Source organism: Diaphorina citri, unplaced genomic scaffold (genome assembly GCF_000475195.1).
Source record: "Diaphorina citri unplaced genomic scaffold, Diaci psyllid genome assembly version 1.1 scaffold815, whole genome shotgun sequence".
Lineage (NCBI taxonomy): Eukaryota > Metazoa > Arthropoda > Insecta > Hemiptera > Psyllidae > Diaphorina > Diaphorina citri.
Genome location: NW_007378247.1, coordinates 88,368 through 109,223, shown reverse-complemented (window position 1 = coordinate 109,223; position 20,856 = coordinate 88,368). Strand labels below are relative to the sequence as shown.

General features: G+C 40.3%; 1 protein-coding gene and 1 non-coding gene across 2 annotated transcripts in view; one reads left to right on the top strand and one right to left on the bottom strand.

Annotated features, from left to right (window-relative positions):
• Positions 1–20,856, top strand: part of LOC103512257 (otoferlin) — a gene marked incomplete at its 5' end in the record, with an annotated part of 57,737 nt that overhangs the window by 24,143 nt on the left and 12,738 nt on the right. The window contains 7 exons of the mRNA XM_026825776.1: positions 1,906–2,007; positions 2,481–2,552; positions 3,183–3,227; positions 4,054–4,188; positions 5,459–5,620; positions 18,399–18,550; positions 19,312–19,506. Of these exons, the coding sequence (XP_026681577.1) occupies positions 1,906–2,007; positions 2,481–2,552; positions 3,183–3,227; positions 4,054–4,188; positions 5,459–5,620; positions 18,399–18,550; positions 19,312–19,506 (863 nt within the window). The remainder of the gene's footprint in view (positions 1–1,905; positions 2,008–2,480; positions 2,553–3,182; positions 3,228–4,053; positions 4,189–5,458; positions 5,621–18,398; positions 18,551–19,311; positions 19,507–20,856) is intronic.
• Positions 4,735–4,807, bottom strand: Trnat-agu. The gene has a single exon. It is a non-coding gene; the product is annotated as a tRNA-Thr (tRNA).

The window sequence follows — 20,856 nt, the reverse complement described above, 5'->3', positions numbered from 1 at the left end:
TGCTTCTTAATATTACCACATATCAGGAAAGACGTCCAATATTTTACGTCAAGTAATGTAGGTCCTTGGAAGTCATAGTTGTGAAGGTCATTGAAGGACTTTTATTTCAGTTTATACTCAAGTTTTATGTTTACTATGAAATTAGGGAAAAAAGGTCACGTACCTACGGAGTCCCCAGTGAACTTCAATTTCGACCAACCTCAGTGGTGCAGTTGGACCGATCTGGAGGCTGATGGTTCGAGTCCATGCAAGAAAAGAAAAAAAAATCGTTGAGTTATAACTTGGAACTCACGTCGTACGACCAACAAGTAATATTAAAAAAAACCAGGGACTTAACCCTTATATCCCCCTATCTGAGCCGGGCCCTGAGTAAACCATAAACTTTACAAGTTCGCGGTACGGGAGACAGATTGGGGTCAAGTTGATATTAATAGGTACTTCTCATGCGGAAGTTGTGACAAGTTGAACAATAAATTCATAAAAAGCTAGGTAGGAAACCTAGGTATTTATACTTAAGCAGGAAAGCAGCTAGGTATTTATACTTAAGTAGGAAAGCAGCTAGGTATTTATACTTAAGCAGGAAAGCAGCTAATAGGTATTTAACTAGGTAGGAAAGTTTAGGTATTTATACTTCAGCAGGAAAGCAGCTAGGTATTTAACTAGGTAGGAAAGTTTAGGTATTTAACTAGGTAGGAAAGTTTAGGTATTTAACTAGGTAGGAAAGTTTAGGTATAGTATTAAGTACAATCTACCTTTGTCACCTATTATGGTAGACTTAACTGGTCACCTACTTACATCAAAGCACGAGGCTGTGAAGTATGCTAATTTACTAATAGGTACCTAGTTACTAAGGAGCAAACTTATACAAAATAGTAACAAAGTGTAATTGTATTACATGCACTAATTTAATAATTTTATTATTTACTCATGAGGGGTTATGTCTGGCTGGGAGGACTTTACACAGGGAGGATATCAGGGGGAGACAGATTGGGGTCAAGTTGATATTAATAGGTACTTCTCATGCGGAAGTTGTGACAAGTTGAACTATAAATTCATAAAAAGCTAGGTAGGTAATGTAGGTATTTATACTTAAGCAGGAAAGCAGCTAGGTATTTATACTTAAGCAGGAAAGCAGCTAGGCATTTATACTTAAGCAAGAAAGCAGCTAGGTATTTAACTAGGTAGGAAAGCTAGGTATTTATACTTAAGCAGGAAAGCAGCTAGGTATTTAACTAGGTAGGAAACCTAGGTATTTATACTTAAGTAGGAAAGCAGCTAGGTATTTATACTTAAGCAGGAAAGCAGCTAGGTATTTAACTAGGTAGGAAAGTTTAGGTATTCAACTAAGTAGGAAAGTTTAGGTATAGTATTAAGTACAATCTACCTTTATCACCTATTATGGTAGAGTTCACTGGTCACCTACTTACATCAAAGCACGAGGCTGTGAAGTATGCTAATAGGTAGTTACTAAGGAGCAAACTTATACAAAATAGTACCTAACAAAGTGTAATTGTATTACATGCATTAATCACTAATTTAATAATTTTATTATTTACTCATGAGGGGTTACGTCTGGCTGGGAGGACTTTAAACAGGGAGGATATCAGGCTGAAATTTCTTGATACATTATAGTGAGAAATATGTAAGTATGGACCTAGCTCCCTCTGTGATACATTATAGTGAGAAATATGTAAGTATGGACCTAGCGGTGTGGCCTCATTGGAGAAAAAGTTGTAGTGGAAAATGACGTACAAGAAAAATTCACAGAGTATAATGGTCATGTGATAAAAACTCGGGTGATAAAACCATCATAGCATACAAATTCCCACAGTATAAGCATCGATACATTATAGTGAGAAATATGTAAGTATGGACCTAACTCCCTCTGTGATACATTATAGTGAGAAATATGTAAGTATGGACCTACCTCCCTCTGTGATACATTATAGTGAGAAATATGCAAGTATGGACCTAGCTCCCTCTGTGATACATTATAGTGAGAAATATGTAAGTATGGACCTAGCGGTGTGGCCTCATTGGAGAAAAAGTTGTAGTGGAAAATGACGTACAAGAAAAATTCACAGAGTATAATGGTCATGTGATAAAAACTCGGGTGATAAAACCATCATAGCATACAAATTCCCACAGTATAAGCATCATGCGTCGAAATGTTTCGTGTAATATACACACTGGCGTGCTCAGGCTGGAACTTGGCCTGGCGCACTGCCGTGCGCCTAGATTAGGTAGGTATTGGTTCTGAGGTGACAAATTTCGGCCGGTTTTTAGGGACAAATTCAGGGCGGCCAAAGTTGCTTTTGGCGCAGGTTGTGCAGGTCGTTCATTGCAGGATTTGCGTAGGTGTTCTTGATCACTGATTATTTATCAATTTTCTAGCTCAATCAATCATCATCACTTTAGAGATGATTTCACTCCAAGTTGATGTCTAAATTTCAACTCGACGTTTTTCTGTTTATTGGCAGAGTTTTCAGCTCCGTGCCTACATGTATCAGGCGAGATCTCTCATTGGTTCTGACGCCTCCGGTCTCTCGGATCCGTTTGCTCGCGTTGTGATGCAGTGTCCCTGAGGCTGCGAGGGACCCGGTACAAGGCCAGAAGTTTGAACTTGGAAGATGGAGCAGGGGTTCCCTAGCCTAGTGTGATGTTAAAAAAAAAGAGCTTATTTTCAATATTTTACGTATAAAAATCACAACTTTTACACCTAGGCCTCAGATACTTATCTGATTTTGTACTTTACTATTTAGATATTATTTTAAGAGCTTATTTTCAATATTTTACTGTACAAAAAATAAAGGCTATTACTATTACTTTTACACCTAGAGACATACTAACATTTCTTTTCTGTATCCCTGTGCAGACCTCCCTTAACAATCCGAGTTGTAGACTGTCGTAGCTTCGGCCGATTCACTTTGGTAGGAACGCATATGATCAACTCCATACATCGCTACATGTACATACCACTCACTAGGCGAGATAAGGAGGAGAAGACCAGAGCTGCTCTCACTACACAAGCCAACAGTAAGTACTTTACACGAGCCAACAGTAAGTACTTTATACAAGCCAACAATAAGTACTTTACATAAGCCAACAGTGAGTACTTTATTAAAGCCAACAGTAAGTACTTTACTTTTGCGTGTTCGTTTTATCAAGGACAGTTGGGTTAACCGTTTGCTCGCGTTGTGATTGGAGAATATTGTAAAACAACTCAGGTTAGTAGAGGACGGTACCTATTATTTATTTAACTATTGTTATATGATGATGGGTAACAATACTATACGGGTCTTAGGCCAGCTATTCACTATCAGGTAGACTTGATAGGTATGAGGTGATGAGCACACACACTATCACGTAGACCTGACAGGTACGAGTGAAAAGGTTCGAATGTGTCAGGTCTACCTGATACCTGATGAGCACAAACACTATCAGGCAGAACTGACTCTATCAGGTAGACCTGACACCTGATCAGGTATACCTGATAGTGAGTGGCCAGCCTTAGAGTCTCACGTAACTCAGTGGCGTTAAGGTCTTAATGGCAGAATTCACACTGTGAGCTCTTCCACCCAACCAATGATCGCCTTCAGGCTAAGCCTGTTGGTGGGATAGAAAATTAGGGGAAAGAAGAGAAGAGAACTTGTTTCAGACCCTACAAGGTTTCAATAGGGGCGCCCCTAGGTCGCAGTTGCCCCGTCTTTTGGGACTGTTTGACCCTACACGTAAGCCTCAGAGTGGGCCTGTCTGGTCTATTGGGGTCCGCGAATGTCCATTGGGGGTTGCACGGGTGGGATAACCGCTGGTGAGTTGACTTATGATGGTCCATTGTGTTGGCTTATGATGGTCCATTGTGTTGGCTTATGATGGTCCATTTTTGGACGTTTGCTGCTTTGCTCACATGGTCTTACTGCTATCGTCTGTTGGCCTCCTCTTGACTCTTGCGGTTCTTGACAATTAAATATCTAGCTACATAATCATTTACCATTTACCTAGGTACCATACTCATTTATACTACATAGTCATTTACCATACATGTTACCCCAGGTGATAGATGAAACGTTGTCTCCTACGTGGGATGAGACACTGGTCATGGATGAAATCCTGGTGTATGGAACTCAGGAAGAAATACAGGCAGATCCTCCTGTTATTATCATCGAGATATTTGATCAGGATAAAGTGGTGAGTGTGAGATGAAGGCCTTTTAAGAAAAAGGTTTGATAGAGGGAACTGTTACTGCTAAGGTCTTATCGCCCCGAAAGCGAAGAGAGAAGGAAGACAGAATAGGAGAAAGCCAACCGTTCCGAGAACGAACATTATCCGTTCAGGATAAAATCCGCCCCGGGTGGAAATCGAACCCGCGGCCTTCCGCTTACAAGGCAGACGCGCTACCAACCAAGCTAACAAGGCTGGGAGATGAAGGCCTTGGAATTCAGTATCTTTCAAAATAGTTAGAGATCTGAAAAAGTTGGTAAGCTTTTAACCCTTCTATGTATAATTAAAGCGACATCGACAGTAGTACCTGAGTAAGGCGTTGAAATGCGTACAGTTGATGTTGCGCTACAGAGGTTGATTACCTATCGGGGTCGAGAGGATTGGAATACATCACAGATAGAGGGAACTGTTACTGCTAAGGTCTTATCGCCCCGAAAGCGAAGAGAGAAGGAAGACAGAATAGGAGAAAGCCAACCGTTCCGAAAACGAACATTATCCGTTCAGGATAAAATCCGCCCCGGGCGGAAATCGAACCCGCGGCCTTCCGCTTACTAGGCAGACGCGCTACCAACCAAGCTAACAAGGCTGGGAGATGAAGGCCTTGGAATTCAGTATCTTTCAAAATAGTTAGAGATCTGAAAAAGTTGGTAAGCTTTTAACCCTTCTATGTATAATTAAAGCGACATCGACAGTAGTACCTGAGTGAGGCGTTGAAATGCGTACAGTTGATGTTAAGCTATAGAGGTTGATTACTTATCGGGGTCGAGAGGATTGGAATACATAACATGTCTTCAGGCACACTCCATTTGTCAAGGGTCTACTTAGGTTTTCCTTGCCCATGGGATCAATTTAATTTTAAAAAACCATTTACTGATGAAGATTTGTAATGAAACAATAAGTTGAAAAAAAGAAAAAGAAACAGTGATGAAGTAAGAAGTACATACCTCAAGTTTGAACTATTTGTCTGATCGCCCTAGTAGGTAACTAATATAAAATTAGGTTTTCCTTGCCCATGGGATCAATTTAATTTTAAAAAACCATTTACTGATGAAGATTTGTAATGAAACAATAAGTTGAAAAAAAAGAAACAGTGATGAAGTAGGTACATACTTCAAGTTTGAACTATTTGTCTGATCGCCCTAGTAGGTAACTAATATAAAGTTAGTAATAAGGGTGAGGATCATAAGGAGTTTAATATTTTACTACATAGGTAATCTGATGATTGTTTGATTCTCAGGGCAAGTCTGAGTTCATAGGTCGCGCCATGGCTAAGCCTCATGTCAAGTTACTATCAGACCCATACACCAAACCCCGCTTCCCTCCCTCACTAGAGTGGTATCCTATACACCGGGGATCTGAATCTGCAGGGGAACTCCTAGCTACGTTTGAGTTATTCCAGGTAATGTACAATGTTCTCAATATTCGGTTATACCAAACTTAGATGAAACATTTTTTTAAGAGGTTTGATGAAGGGAACTTGAATGGTCACACCCATGTCAGCCAGCGACTATAACTTTAAATGCACCAGTTCCTAATGGACCACTGAAACAACGTGGCGAGTGGTTTATATCTGCATGGGTGATCATCTTGGCAATTACTCAGACGAGTAGGTAAGGAGCTAGGAGGTTGTAAGGGGAAGGAAGATGATGTTTATCGGATTTGAACCTGATTGACCAAAGTATATATACCTACTCTAGCAAAGGAGAAATCTCGCCATTCCGAGAACGAATATTATCTCTTCACTTGGGTATAAGTCATTTCATCTCAATTTCGTATGGAACTTCACAAAGTTACTGAGTCCTCCAGCTACAGGTTTCACATGAATTTTCTCTTTGTTATATTTTGCAGCCGCAGCATGCATTACCCGATGTGTTCATCTGGTTGATAAGTCATGGTAAGCGTACTGCATACCAGAGGATACCAGCTAGAGAGTTGATATTCTCCATAGTGGAGGAAGAATGTGGCAAGTATTGCTCCAAGGTCAACTCCCTATTCCTCAAAGTAAGTTTAGTGAAGAAGCTAGAGTTAACAAGAGTAGAAAGTATAAAAATCACAAAGTAAATTGTCATTATGAGAACATGTTTTCCATTAGATTCATTGCATTGCACTGTATGTCTTTGTATTTATTGTACAAGGAGGTAGGTGTATGTTCAAATTCATCCGAGGTATGCAATTTTATTCTCAGTACGTAAAAGGACTCTTTACTCCTAATTCCTATGGGTGACCATGTGGGTAATCCCATGTTGCTGGCCCGACTCAGGCTGGATAAAGCTCTATTATTTTACTACCTACCTACTATTGGACCTATCCTACCGGTACCGGAAGGCATCCGACCCACCTTAGCGAGATACCGGTAAGTAGACAACATTATGAGAACATGTTTTCCATTAGATTCATTGCATTGCACTGTATGTCTTTGTATTTATTGTACAAGGAGGTAGGTGTATGTTCAATTTCATCCGAGGTATGGAATTTTATTCTCAGTACGTAAAAGGACTCTTTACTCCTATTCCTATGGGTGACCATGTGGGTAATCCCATGTTGCTGGCCCGACTCAGACTAGATAAAGCTCTATTATTTTACTACCTACCTACTAGTATTTCAGTGAACTGTAAAACTAGCTCAGAAAAGGACCCACATGCGCCCCCCAACAAAGTAAATTGTTGGAGTTTTAAGAATCAGACAAAGAAGGTTCTAAGTCTACAAAACTTGAGCATGAACAGCATCCTAAAACTTTTTGTGTAGGTAATTTGATGGACTTCTTTTGTTGTTTTTAGTAACCTACGTAAAATTTTCAAGTTTAAAGGTCTATACTGATATGACGGTCTGAGGCTCTGAGCGTAAGTGGTGGGCATAATAAGACTATGCATTTACCTACTCTAATCTAAGTAAAACCACTACACAACAGAATAAAACTCACAGATCATCTAAGGCAAATAGGCCCAACATTAACGCCTGCTCGTCTATCCCTCTCTCCTCAGCATCCTAAAACTTTTTGTGTAGGTAATTTGATGGACTTCTTTTGTTGTTTTTAGTAACCTACGTAAAATTTTCAAGTTTAAAGGTTTATACTGATTTGACGGTCTGAGGCTCTGAGCGTGAGTGGTGGGCATAATAAGACTATGCATTTACTCTAATCTAACTAAAACCACTACAAAACAGAATAAAACTCACATATTATCTAAGGCAAATAGAAGTTTAAAGGTTTATACTGATTTGACGGTCTGAGGCTCTGAGCGTGAGTGGTGGGCATAATAAGACTATGCATTTACTCTAATCTAAGTAAAACCACTACACAACAGAATAAAACTCACAGATCATCTAAGGCAAATAAGCCCAACATTAACGCCTGCTCGTCTATCCCTCTCTCCTCAACCGAACCTAGGTGACGACCCCGATGACATAGAGTCCCTAATTCACCTACCTTAAACGTATTGAAGCCTTCAAACTAATCTAATATCAACTCGGAACCAGGGTGAATGACCATACCATTGGCTGGATGTTAAAGCCCTTAAAAAAAAGACAAACAGGCACCCTAAATAACGAGCAATACCATTGGGTTCCAGCTTCCAGGCAAGAAAAGCATGGGACCAAACGGGTGGACAATCCAAACGAAGCTACAAATGTACCTGTGGTTAGGACTGGTCAAGCATAAGAAGTATTTCGTCACAGGCATTCCTAAGGGATATGAAATGTCGCACGAAATCAGAAATGCAGAACGACCCCGCGCCCTACCGCCCTCTGTGATACATTATAGTGAGAAATATGTAAGTATGGACCTACCCCCCTCTGTGATATATTGTAGTGAGAAATATGTAAGTATTGACCTAACTCCCTCTGTGATACATTATAGTGAGAAATATGTAAGTATGGACCTAACTCCCTCTGTGATACATTATAGTGAGAAATATGTAAGTATGGACCTACCTCCCTCTGTGATACTAGGTATTCCATACCTCGGCTGGGATTGAACCCACGCCCTCCTGTTTACCAGGCGAGCGCCTTGACCACTACACCACCGAGGTAGGCGAGGTAGGCATACTCTCTCGGGAGAGGAGCAACCAGTCCCATAATAGAATACTCCCTGTTTAACGTCCCCCAGCTGGACAATAATGTAAGCTACATACACCTTGTATTATCTCTCATCCTATTTGTTTCCGCAGATGTTTTGAGATCGAGGCGACATTCCCTCAGGACTCGATGCTTACTATTTGTTCATTGCATACTCTCTCGGGAGAGGAGCAACCAGTCCCATAATAGAATACTCCCTGTTTAACGTCCCCCAGCTGGACAATAATGTCAAGCTACGTACACCTTGTATAATCTCTCATCCTATTTGTTCCCGCAGATGTTTCGAGATCGAGGCGACATTCCCTCAGGACTCGATGCTTACTATCCAGGTTCTGGATTGGGATCTGGTGGGATCTGATGATCTCATTGGAGAGACCAGAGTAGATCTAGAGAATCGGTTCTATAGCAGACACCGCGCGACGTGTGGTATAGCTGCCCGATACGAGGAGTAAGTCCAATGTCCATGCTGTTTACCATTCGTAGAAGCTTAACCTATCCTTTAGGGCTGTTTAGCCCCTATACACTTAGGCTTCAGGTTAAACTTTTTGTGTATGGAGTTTTCAGATAGCTGCCCGATACGAGGAGTAAGTCCAATGTCCATGCTGTTCAACATTCGTAGAAGCTTAACCTATCCTTTAGGGCTGTTTAGCCCTTACACTTATACACTTAGGCTTCAGGTTGGACTTTTTGTGTATGGAGATAGCTGCCCGATACGAGGAGTAAGTCCAATGTCCATGCTGTTCAACATTCGTAGAAGCTTAACCTATCCTTTAGGGCTGTTTAGCCCCTACACTTATACACTTGAGCTTCAGGTTGGACTTTTTGTGTATGGAGTTTTCAGCCTTAAAAAACAACTGCGTAAAGTCTGACGTCACACATATTTGAACTCTTTCATTAGAACGGAAAATGAAAATTGAATTTTCGTACTTTGACAGTTATTTTTTCGGGGTTTTGACCTCAGATTTGGATTTTTCTCAACTTTTTACATAGGAATCGACCATTTATTTATAATTTTTACCCACAGTTGCGCTCCATTGTTAATAGCTCTTTTTTAAGCCGTATAAATTTTATAAAGAATTAAATAATCAGAGAATTAGTTGTTGGGTGGAAGAGTTCCTCCAGGAGAACCCTGCCACTTAACCCTTAAGTGCATGATTTTTTCTTTTTTGCCGAAAAAAATATATGTGTTGCCTTAGAGAATTCTAAGATACCCATTCTTTTTATTTTTTTTTTATCTTTTTTTTTAACCGAGATATACCGGTAAAACCTTAGTGTGTCATATATGTTACACCATGCAGTAAGTTCCCTAAAGGAAAAACGCCAAAAGCGGTGGAAAACCGCTAAAAATCGGCCTAAATACCGCCAACCGCAGCACCTATGGTTTTGAGTTACATCCTTGTCTTTTTTGTGGACTACATACCAAATTTCAAGTCTCTAGCTCTTATTGTTCCCGAGATAATAATAAATTACACCGAAAACCGCCAAAAAGCGGTCAAAATACCGCCAACCGCAGCACCTATCTTAACCAAAAGTTTTGTGTCGCATCCTTGTCACATTTGACAACTGCATACCAAATTTCAAGTCTCTAGCTCTTACCGTTCTCGAGATATTTTGTTTACAGACAGACAGACACACACACGGACCAATGAAAAGCACAAGTAGTGGGTGGCCTAACGTCACAATTTTGGCCAAAAGCTGCATTTATTCAGGAAAGCACCAAATTTGGTATGGACCTTCATTGGGAAAATATGAAACTTTTAGGAAGGGGTGACACCAAAAATCATGCACACAAACAAAATGGCGGCCTTTTTTCAAAATGGCGGCCAAAAACGGGGTTTTGATAATATCTCGTTTCCGGTAACTTTTTCCTAATAACAATGAATTAGAAAGTTTTTTATATTTATATTTCCTACATTTTGTAAATTTACACTTTTTTTCTAGGATGTACCGTAATCCCGTACCGTAAGGATTTTTCGAACATGGCGGCCAAAAAAGAGGTTTTCTCATAATATCTCTTTTCAGCTAATTTTTTTCTAATAACAATAGATTAAAAAGTTGTTTGTTTTTTTCTTTCCTACATTTCATACATTTACACTTTTTCTCTAGGATGTACTGTAATCCCATAACGGTCGATCCCGTTTCAAAATGGCGGCTAAAAAAAGGGTTTTTTGAGAATATCTCGTTTTAGGTAATTTTTTTCAATGGGACCCAAATCGGACGGACGCAACTCGGATATCACAGTCGGGACTCAAGTCAGATCCCCCCAGGTAGTAAGTGGGCATCTAGCCTACTCATTTCTAAAACGATTAAATCAAGAGAAATATTGTATGGGCGCCTAGTATTAAGTTATGGTATGCAATGTGCTCAACAAGAAGTAGTTTACCTCCAGGGTTTGAGGAATTGAAACTATTTTGTTTACAGGGGCGGAAGAGCACATGGCGCTGGCCGTGTTGCACAACTGGCATACTCTCCCCCGTGTAGGGTGTACCCTGGTACCGGAACACATTGAAACTCGGCCCCTGTATAACCCAGACAAGCCTGGCATAGAGCAAGGCAAGCTAGAGATGTGGGTAGACCTATACCCCATGGATATGCCACTTCCAGGCCCGCCCATAGATATTGCACCGCGCAAACCCAAAGCCTACGAGCTGAGAATTATTATATGGAACACAGACGAGGTGGTGCTGGAGGATGATGCGTTCTTTACCGGAGAGAAAATGAGCGACATCTATGTGAAAGCGTGAGTATGAAAGAATTGATAATTGGTTGAACTTGATCTAAGAAATTAATCATGGTCTTGGTCTGCCTATAAACTACATGTACATAGGTACCTACCTGTATCCAAACGTACATTGATTATAATGATTATTTTATTCGTGAAGCATTATGATTAGTTTTACATTTTGGGTTCATATTAGCTGATTTTCCAGTCACATTTATGAATTCAAGAGACTTAAACTAACCTTTAAAGTCTATTTGTGGTCATAGCCTGGCTATGAAAGACCCAAAGTTGAAGCAAGGGATTAAATATTAAATCCCAAAATGGGTGTCCCCAGGAATCAGCCATCCAATCGTTTTCAACCTTATCACTCTGTCAAATAACTTTCATTCTTAATCTCTACCTCTACTCTCACTACAGATGGCTCAAAGGTCCGGAAGACTGTCAATGTACAGACATCCACTACCGCTCTCTCACGGGGGAAGGGAATTTCAACTGGCGCTTTGTATTCCCGTTTGACTATTTGGTGGCGGAGGAGAAGATCGTCATCTCTAAGAAGGAGTCTCTGTTCTCATGGGATGAAAGTGAGAGCAAGATACCTGCCCGTCTTGAGCTGCAGGTCTGGGATGCTGACCATTTCTCGGCCGATGACTTTCTAGGTAAACTCTCAGTCCAGGGTTTTTTACTATTAGCACTAGCACCGAGTATTGGACGTACTACGGACACACATCATCGCTTCGTCACAGACTATGTATGTAGTTCAGTTTCTTTTTTGACGGTAACGTTGCGGGCGCGTGCAACATGGAGAGTGAAAAACTTATAAAGAAGTGCTTACATTCCCTGTGTCTGTACGTGCGTTATGTGTGTCCCGACATTAATACCGTCAACCATGCATTTTCTTTGTTGTATTACGTTATAGACAATTCAAAGTACGAAATTCTTTGCAGAATAGCCCCCTGGTGTTGATTTCAGGTGCCATTACCCTAGACTTGAACCGGTTCCCGAGAGGTGCCAAATCTTCCAAGCTATGCACACTGGATATGCTGAGGGTAGAAGGCAATGTGCCTATGGTTAATATATTCAAACAGAAACGAGTTAAAGGCTGGTGGCCATTCTATGTGAAGAAAGAAAATGAAGAGATGGAACTCACGGTGAGTATTGAAATGTTGTATCCCAACCTCCTGGGAACATTTTCCCTTTTTTGGTGTGGTAGCGGTAGCGCTTGTACTGAACCATTTGAAATCCCTCATGGAGCATTTCCAACTATCCAAGACCAGGCTGACAGCTGGCAGTACAGTTTGCTTTCAAAGAATACAACCAAGCATAAGTCGCCTCGTTGACTATTACTGAATCCTCACCATTGGTTCAGGACTATGGCTAGAGACCATTTTGCCATCACCAATCGGGAAGAAAGAGGTAAACCCGTTGGAACAACTCTATCTAGTCACCTGACACCTAAACCTACTTGTATTTCGTGTTCCATTTCAGGGTAAAGTAGAGGCTGAGATACATCTCCTCACTCAAGAGGAGGCTGAGAAGAACCCTGCTGGTCAGGGTCGTAATGAACCTGACCCTCTGGACAAACCTAACCGACCTGACGCCTCGTTCATGTGGTTCCTCAACCCTCTCAAATCCATACGATATATTGTCTGGCACAACTACAAATGGCGAATCCTACAGACATTGCTCTTCTGTCTGTTGTTCTTCATGATATTAACATTCTTCTACGCTGTACCTGGCTATACTGTGAAGAAACTGTATTAAATCCCAAATTGTGTCCCCAGGAATCAGCCATCCAATCGTTTTCAACCTTATCACTCTGTCAAATAACTTTCATTCTTAATCTCACTACAGATGGCTCAAAGGTCCGGAAGACTGTCAATGTACAGACATCCACTACCGCTCTCTCACGGGGGAAGGGAATTTCAACTGGCGCTTTGTATTCCCGTTTGACTATTTGGTGGCGGAGGAGAAGATCGTCATCTCTAAGAAGGAGTCTCTGTTCTCATGGGATGAAAGTGAGAGCAAGATACCTGCCCGTCTTGAGCTGCAGGTCTGGGATGCTGACCATTTCTCGGCCGATGACTTTCTAGGTAAACTCTCAGTCCAGGGTTTTTTACTATTAGCACTAGCACCGAGTATTGGACGTACTACGGACACACATCATCGCTTCGTCACAGACTATGTATGTAGTTCAGTTTCTTTTTTGACGGTAACGTTGCGGGCGCGTGCAACATGGAGAGTGAAAAACTTATAAAGAAGTGCTTACATTCCCTGTGTCTGTACGTGCGTTATGTGTGTCCCGACATTAATACCGTCAACCATGCATTTTCTTTGTTGTATTACGTTATAGACAATTCAAAGTACGAAATTCTTTGCAGAATAGCCCCCTGGTGTTGATTTCAGGTGCCATTACCCTAGACTTGAACCGGTTCCCGAGAGGTGCCAAATCTTCCAAGCTATGCACACTGGATATGTTGAGGGTAGAAGGCAATGTGCCTATGGTTAATATATTCAAACAGAAACGAGTTAAAGGCTGGTGGCCATTCTATGTGAAGAAAGAAAATGAAGAGATGGAACTCACGGTGAGTATTGAAATGTTGTATCCCAACCTCCTGGGAACATTTTCCCTTTTTTGGTGTGGTAGCGGTAGCGCTTGTACTAAACCATTTGAAATCCCTCATGGAGCATTTCCAACTATCCAAGACCAGGCTGACAGCTGGCAGTACAGTTTGCTTTCAAAGAATACAACCAAGCATAAGTCGCCTCGTTGACTATTACTGAATCCTCACCATTGGTTCAGGACTATGGCTAGAGACCATTTTGCCATCACCAATCGGGAAGAAAGAGGTAAACCCGTTGGAACAACTCTATCTAGTCACCTGACACCTAAACCTACTTGTATTTCGTGTTCCATTTCAGGGTAAAGTAGAGGCTGAGTCATCGTGCTAGTAAAGCAATACCTACCTCTCTTCTTAATGTAAGCTACGTCTTCTTCTTTTTCTTCGCCTTTTCCCGTGTACAGACGGGGTCAGCGTTTTTCGTCAGCCTCTCAATCAGCCCTAACTAGGGTGATTCCTTCGAGAAGAGACACAATACTTCCCATTTAGGTGCTGGGTCAACACGAGAACACCAGAAAGCCTATACCTACTTGTATTTCGTGTTCCATTTCAGGGTAAAGTAGAGGCTGAAAAGTGTTGTTCTCTATTTATTTTATTTGAGTTTTTATTTATTTATTTTGTACCCTTGTAAAAGGGATGGATGGGGGATTATATTTTCCATCAAGAGAAATATTGTATGGGCGCCTAGTATTAAGTTATGGTATGCAATGTGCTCAACAAGAAGTAGTTTACCTCCAGGGTTTGAGGAATTGAAACTGTGCGGTCCAACTGGCCAGACTATAGGAGGAGAATGTACAACTCCAATATGATAGCCAGGATGAGTGAGAAACTGGTGAGTATTCTATTTGCAAACACCTCACTAGGCTTGCACTCCGGAGGTCCCGGGTTCGATTTCCGGCGGGGTCGAAGTTTTTGCGGCTCTGTGCTTGGAGTTCGGGGTGCACTAAGCCTCGTGAGGACAAGTGAGTAGCTATTTTAATCGAGTAGCGACCAGCGGGGGCATTACAAGTCAAAGAAACGAGCGATGATAAATATGATGATTTTTTAATGCAAGACTAAACTTGTAATACTCTGTGATACCCACAAAATTGTAAAAAAAAAGCTCTCTGCTTTACCACAAAGATGCATGATTTGATTTGATTTAGAACCTCAACTAGGTAAAGTATAGAATAGAACCTCAACTAGGTAAAGTATAGAATAGAACCTCAACTAGGTAAAGTATAGAATAGAAGAGAATTACTAGAACCTCGCGAGCTAGAAGAGTCAAACAGCGTATAGAATAGAACCTCAACTAGGTAAAGTATAGAATAGAACCTCAACTAGGTAAAGTATGGAATAGAACCTCAACTAGGTAAAGTATGGAATAGAACCTCAACTAGGTATAGTATAGAATAGAAGAGAATTACTAGAACCTCGCGAGCTAGAAGGGTCAAACAGTCCTAAAGGTCGGCGGGTTACGAATCTTGTTTGTTATTGGAAACTCTGATTACATTGTTTTACTCTCAGAGATGGTGACTTCAGAACTGATATCCTGGCAAAGTACCACCTCCCCTGTTAAGCCGATGACACACGATCGAATCTACTACTTCCTACCGTTCTGGGATGACAAGCCGTGTGTACACGTGCGATCCAACTGGCCAGACTATAGGAGGAGAATGTACAACTCCAATATGATAGCCAGGATGAGTGAGAAACTGGTGAGTATTTTATATGCAAACACCTCACTAGGCTTGCACTCCGCGTGCGGTCCAACTGGCCAGACTATAGGAGGAGAATGTACAACTCCAATATGATAGCCAGGATGAGTGAGAAACTGGTGAGTATTCTATATGCAAACACCTCACTAGGCTTGCACTCCGGAGGTCCCGGGTTCGATTCCCGGCGGGGTCGAAGTTTTTTCGGCTCCGTGCTTGGAGTTCGGGGTGCACTAAGCCTCGTGAGGACAAGTGAGTAGCTATTTTAATCGAGTAGCGACCAGCGGGGGCATTACAAGTCAAAGAAACGAGCGATGATAAATATGATGATTTTTAATGCAAGACTAAACTTGTAATACTCTGTGATACCCACAAAATTGTAAAAAAGCTCTCTGCTTTACCACAAAGATGCATGATTTGATTTGATTTCATTAATTTTAAACACCTTTTGAGCCAGCCTAATTAGCTTTGAAGTTCGCCTGCCTTGTAGGCGCTCGGTCACGGGTTCGATTCCCACCCGCAGTGGACTTTGTTTTAAACCAGTAAGGTTCGTTCTGGGAATAGGTGGCCTTCTAACGTTCCAACTTGGATTTCAGGACAGTTTTTACAATTCCCTCCATCAAAAACCTCTTTACAATATTGATCTCACGGGTTCGATTCCCACCCGCAGTGGACTTTGTTTTAAACCAGTAAGGTTCGTTCTGGGAATAGGTGGCCTTCTAACGTTCCAACTTCGATTTCAGGACAGTTTTTACAATTCCCTCCATCAAAAACCTCTTTACAATATTGATCTGTTTTGATTTCAGGAAGAAGGTATCCTGGAAGTTCAAAGCATGTTTGACTGTGATGACCCAAACGCGGAGAAGAAGCTCAAGTCAGTTCTAGATGATCTGGCCAATGATTGTAACAAGTACGCTAGTCTTACGAGGAACGCTGGTTCGGGCCCCGGGACTGGCAAAACTAAACTCGACAAGGAGAGAAACAAAATGTGCCTTAGAGAAATAGTAAGAACTTCATGCAACATGTTCTATGTCAATATTATCTACACAGTACCTACCTACCCATTTATACGTACACGGGTATTTGTCACTTTGATCAATTAGGGGCGAAAAAAATGCAAATTTACCAAAAACATTGTTTTTAATTTGACTAGATATGCACATGATGAACATTTTCATTGGAGACCCCCCCCCCTTTCCAAATTTCTACCCGTTACATTAATAATGAAACCTAAAACTTCTCTCATTTATAATGTATGCACGTAAGTACCTATGCATACAGCTTCCTTTAGATATACATATACCTACGTTGTATATATACGTACCTACGTAAAAATCATAATATTATGCTAAAACTTTTGCTTCCATTCTTTCCCTTGACGATAATCCCTCCATAACATACCTCATTATTTATTTATGAACATTTTCCACCATTACCTAAGCTACTTCCTGGGGAAGTAAAATGGGGGAGTAAAATGTTCTCATTTAGCGATATGAAATGTACACAAACTGCACCAAATCGAACTCAAAGTTTAAACCACAAGAACATCCACAGTTGAGCAACTTTCTAGGAAACACGTAATAAAAATAATAAATGGAGGCCAAAGGATTAGGTAGTGTACAGAAATAAATTTTCCAAATGATCAACATTCTAGGGTTTTATAGGGTTAGGTAGCGTGGAAAAAGCTCGTGTTTCTTTTTTTATTAGGGTCGAGTAAAGTGAAGAAAAGTTATTTGATTGATGCTATAATTGCTATAACAATACGATTAGGTCACCAAATGGCCATTTGGCCTCGTAATTAACCAGTATAAATAATATGAAGAGTACGTTTTACTTTCAGGAGCATCTTGGCTCAATGGCGAGAAATCTGAAAGCTCTGGTCACCAAACATTCGTTCAAAGAAAGACTGAAAACTAGTCAGACCTATCTGCTCAAACTGAAGGACATTATTGAAGATGTAAGTCTTTATTTTAGGTATTTCGTTTGTACTATGTATGCAGGTGCATACTTTTACAGCTTAATACATGAGGTGATTTCTGGCACTGGGTTACCCAGCCTGAGTGGTACCGTGGGAAGCCAGCAGCACGTGAATGCTCAGATGGTCAACCAACCATCCAGATACAAACCACGCGCACGTTGCTTAACCTCAGTGAATCATAGGGTGCATATCGTCTCCCTATAGGGTTTCAGATTAAGATGAAATAACTTATACTCTTCACTTGGGTTCTTGGGTATGAAGAATACAAGTTATACCATTTCATCTCAATTTCGTATGGAACTTCACAAAGTTACTGAGTCCTCCACCTACAGGTTTCACATGAATTTTCTCTTCATTATATTTTGCAGCCGCAGCATGCATTACCTAAAACCCTTAAAAAAAAAAAAAAAAAAAAAAAAAAAAAAAATCACTTGGGTATGAAGAATACAAGTTATTTCATTTCATCTCAATTTCGTATGGAACTTCACAAAGTTACTGAGTCCTCCAGCTACAGGTTTCACATGAATTTTCTCTTTGTTATATTTTGCAGCCGCAGCATGCATTACCCCTCACTGGAGTGGTATCCTATACACCGGGGATCTGAATCTGCAGGGGAACTCCTAGCTACGTTTGAGTTATTCCAGGTAATGTACAATATTCTCAATATTCGGTTATACCAAACTTAGATGAAACATTTTTTTTAAGAGGTTGTTTGATGAAGGGAACTTGAATGGTCACACCCATGTCAGCCAGCGACTATAACTTTAAATACATCATTCCTAATGGATCACTGAAACAACGTGGCGAGTGGTTTATATCTGCATGGGTGACAAGAGGTTTGATGAAGGGAACTTGAATGGTCACACCCATGTCAGCCAGCGACTATAACTTTAAATACATCATTCCTAATGGATCACTGGAAACAACGTGGCGAGTGGTTTATATCTGCATGGGTGATCATCTGGGCAATCACTCAGACGAGTAAGGAGCTAGGAGGTTGTAAGGGGAAGGAAGATGATGTTTATCGGATTTGAACCTGATTGACCAAAGTATACCTACTCTAGCAAATCTTCACTTTTCTTCTTTTCCCACAGCTTCCTCCTAATAACAGATCAGGTGCCGGGGACTTACCTGACTTACCCGATCCTAAGGAACTCTACATGGTATCACAACAAGGACCAGAGCAATATATTGGACCTATCCTACCGGTACCGGAAGGCATCCGACCCACCTTAGCGAGATACCGGTAAGTAGACAACATTATGAGAACATGTTTTCCGTTAGATTCATTACATTGCACTGTATGTCGCTGTATTTATTGTACAAGGAGGTAGATGTATGTTCAATTTCATCCGAGATATGCAATTTTATTCTCAATACGTAAAAGGACTCTTTACTCCTATTCCTATGTGGATAATCCCATGTTGCTGGCCCGACTCAGGCTGGATGCTTTTTCTTCGCCTTTTCCCGTGTACAGACGAGGTCAGCGTTTTTCGTCAGCCTCTCAATCAGCCCTAACTAGGGTGATTCCTTTGGATTGACATTTGGTTTTAGCTACAAATTTTACGCGTGGTGACCTTCGCACTCAACCTCTGCTATTTCTTTAGCAAGAGAAATTCAGGCTGGTATACTCCCTGTTTTCAGCGCCCCCCAACGGCCCAAATTTTCTCCGACAAACCGTTACAGAGTTTTACCTCGTAAAGCAGTTCGATTTACAAGCAGAACAGCTAAAGCAGTTCGATTTACAAGCAGAACAGCTAAGTAGGTACAAATTCATCGAGAGTAAACCTTCTCACTTGGTTTGTTCACTGGATGCATATTTTGTTTTTCAGAATCGAATGCATGTTTTGTTCACAGTTTTACCTCGTAAAGCAGTTCGATTTACAAGCAGAACAGCTAAGGGCAAATTCATCGAGAGTAAACCTTCTCACTTGGTTTGTTCAGTGGATGCATATTTTGTTTACTGGATGCATGTTTTGTTCATTGGATGCATGTTTTGTATTTCAGAATCGAAGTGCTGTTCTGGGGTCTGCGGGATTTGAAGCGGGTTCACTTCATGTCTGTAGACAAGCCTCGGGTAGACATAGAATGTGCCGGCCACATTCTCTACTCCTCTGTCATTCAGAATGCCAAGAAGAATCCCAACTTCAGTAACCCGGTCAAATTCCTGGAACTGGAACTCCCGGAACAAGAACTGTACAGGTTAACTTGAGGAATATTCCTTCTTACTCTTCTTTATACCTAATTAGTATTTCAGTGATACGAGTACTAGGTATAATAATAATATTAATAAAAGGTTTATTCTTTACAATATTCTTCATCATCCCTGTAAGTACTTCTGTACTTTTAGGGACCATAACTTCTTCTTATTATGTAAGGTATTCTTGATTTAATTCATTTTTCATATTTCATTGTTATTTTCAAGATAGTGATTTTGTATTTTCTTTTTCATTTCGTTCTTATTGTCTAGATATTCTTTTAAGCTCCTCTGGTAGACCATTTAGTAATGATGGAATTTGATACTTATAATATGTAGTTTCTCCTTATTGTCTAGATATTCTTTTAAGCTCCTCTGGTAGACCATTTAGTAATGATGGAATTTGATACTTATAATATGTAGTTTCTCCATATATCCAGATGTCAATTTCCACCCTGCATCTAGCTAGCTTTGTGCCAGATTCACTTCTATTTAAATAACGGTTTTTTGTCGTATTCAAATTTTCAAAGTTCCCTTATCTCTTTGTTCAACGATCATTTTCAAAACTTCTCATGATACGCTTCACTATTACATTACTCTTTTGTTTCCAAAGAGTTTCGTAGTGGCGTAGCTTCTTCTTTAGTTCATCTGGAAGAAGCTACGCCACTACGAAACTCTTCAGAAACAAAAGAGTACTGTAAGAGTGACTATTATTGTGTGTATATTATTTTATTTATTGACAAGAAGCTACGCCACTACGAAACTCTTCAGAAACAAAAGAGTACTGTAAGAGTGAATATTATTGTGTGTATATTATTTTATTTATTGAAATCACACAGGTACCTATACTCTATAGTCCAAGATAATGGTTTACTCTCTTTTATATCAATGGTTCTTGTGAAGACAACTAGGTGGAACCCATATACATAATTGTGTAGGTACTTATAGACAAATTCAGAAGAAGCTACGCCACTACGAAACTCTTCAGAAACAAAAGAGTACTGTAAGAGTGAATATTATTGTGTGTATATTATTTTATTTATTGACATCACACAGGTACCTATAGTCCAAGATAATGGTTTACTCTCTTTTATATCAATGGTTCTTGTGAAGACAACTAGGTGGAACTCATATACATAATTATGTAGGTATTTATAGACAATTCCAGTACTTTTTTCGCGTCCTTGTATAAAAATCACAACTTTTACACCTAGGCCTCAGATACTTATCTGATTTTGTACTTTACTATTTAGATATTATTTTAAGAGCTTATTGTCAATATTTTTTTTTTGTACAAATAAAGGCTATTACTATTACTTTTACACCTAGAGACATACTAACATTTCTTTTCTGTA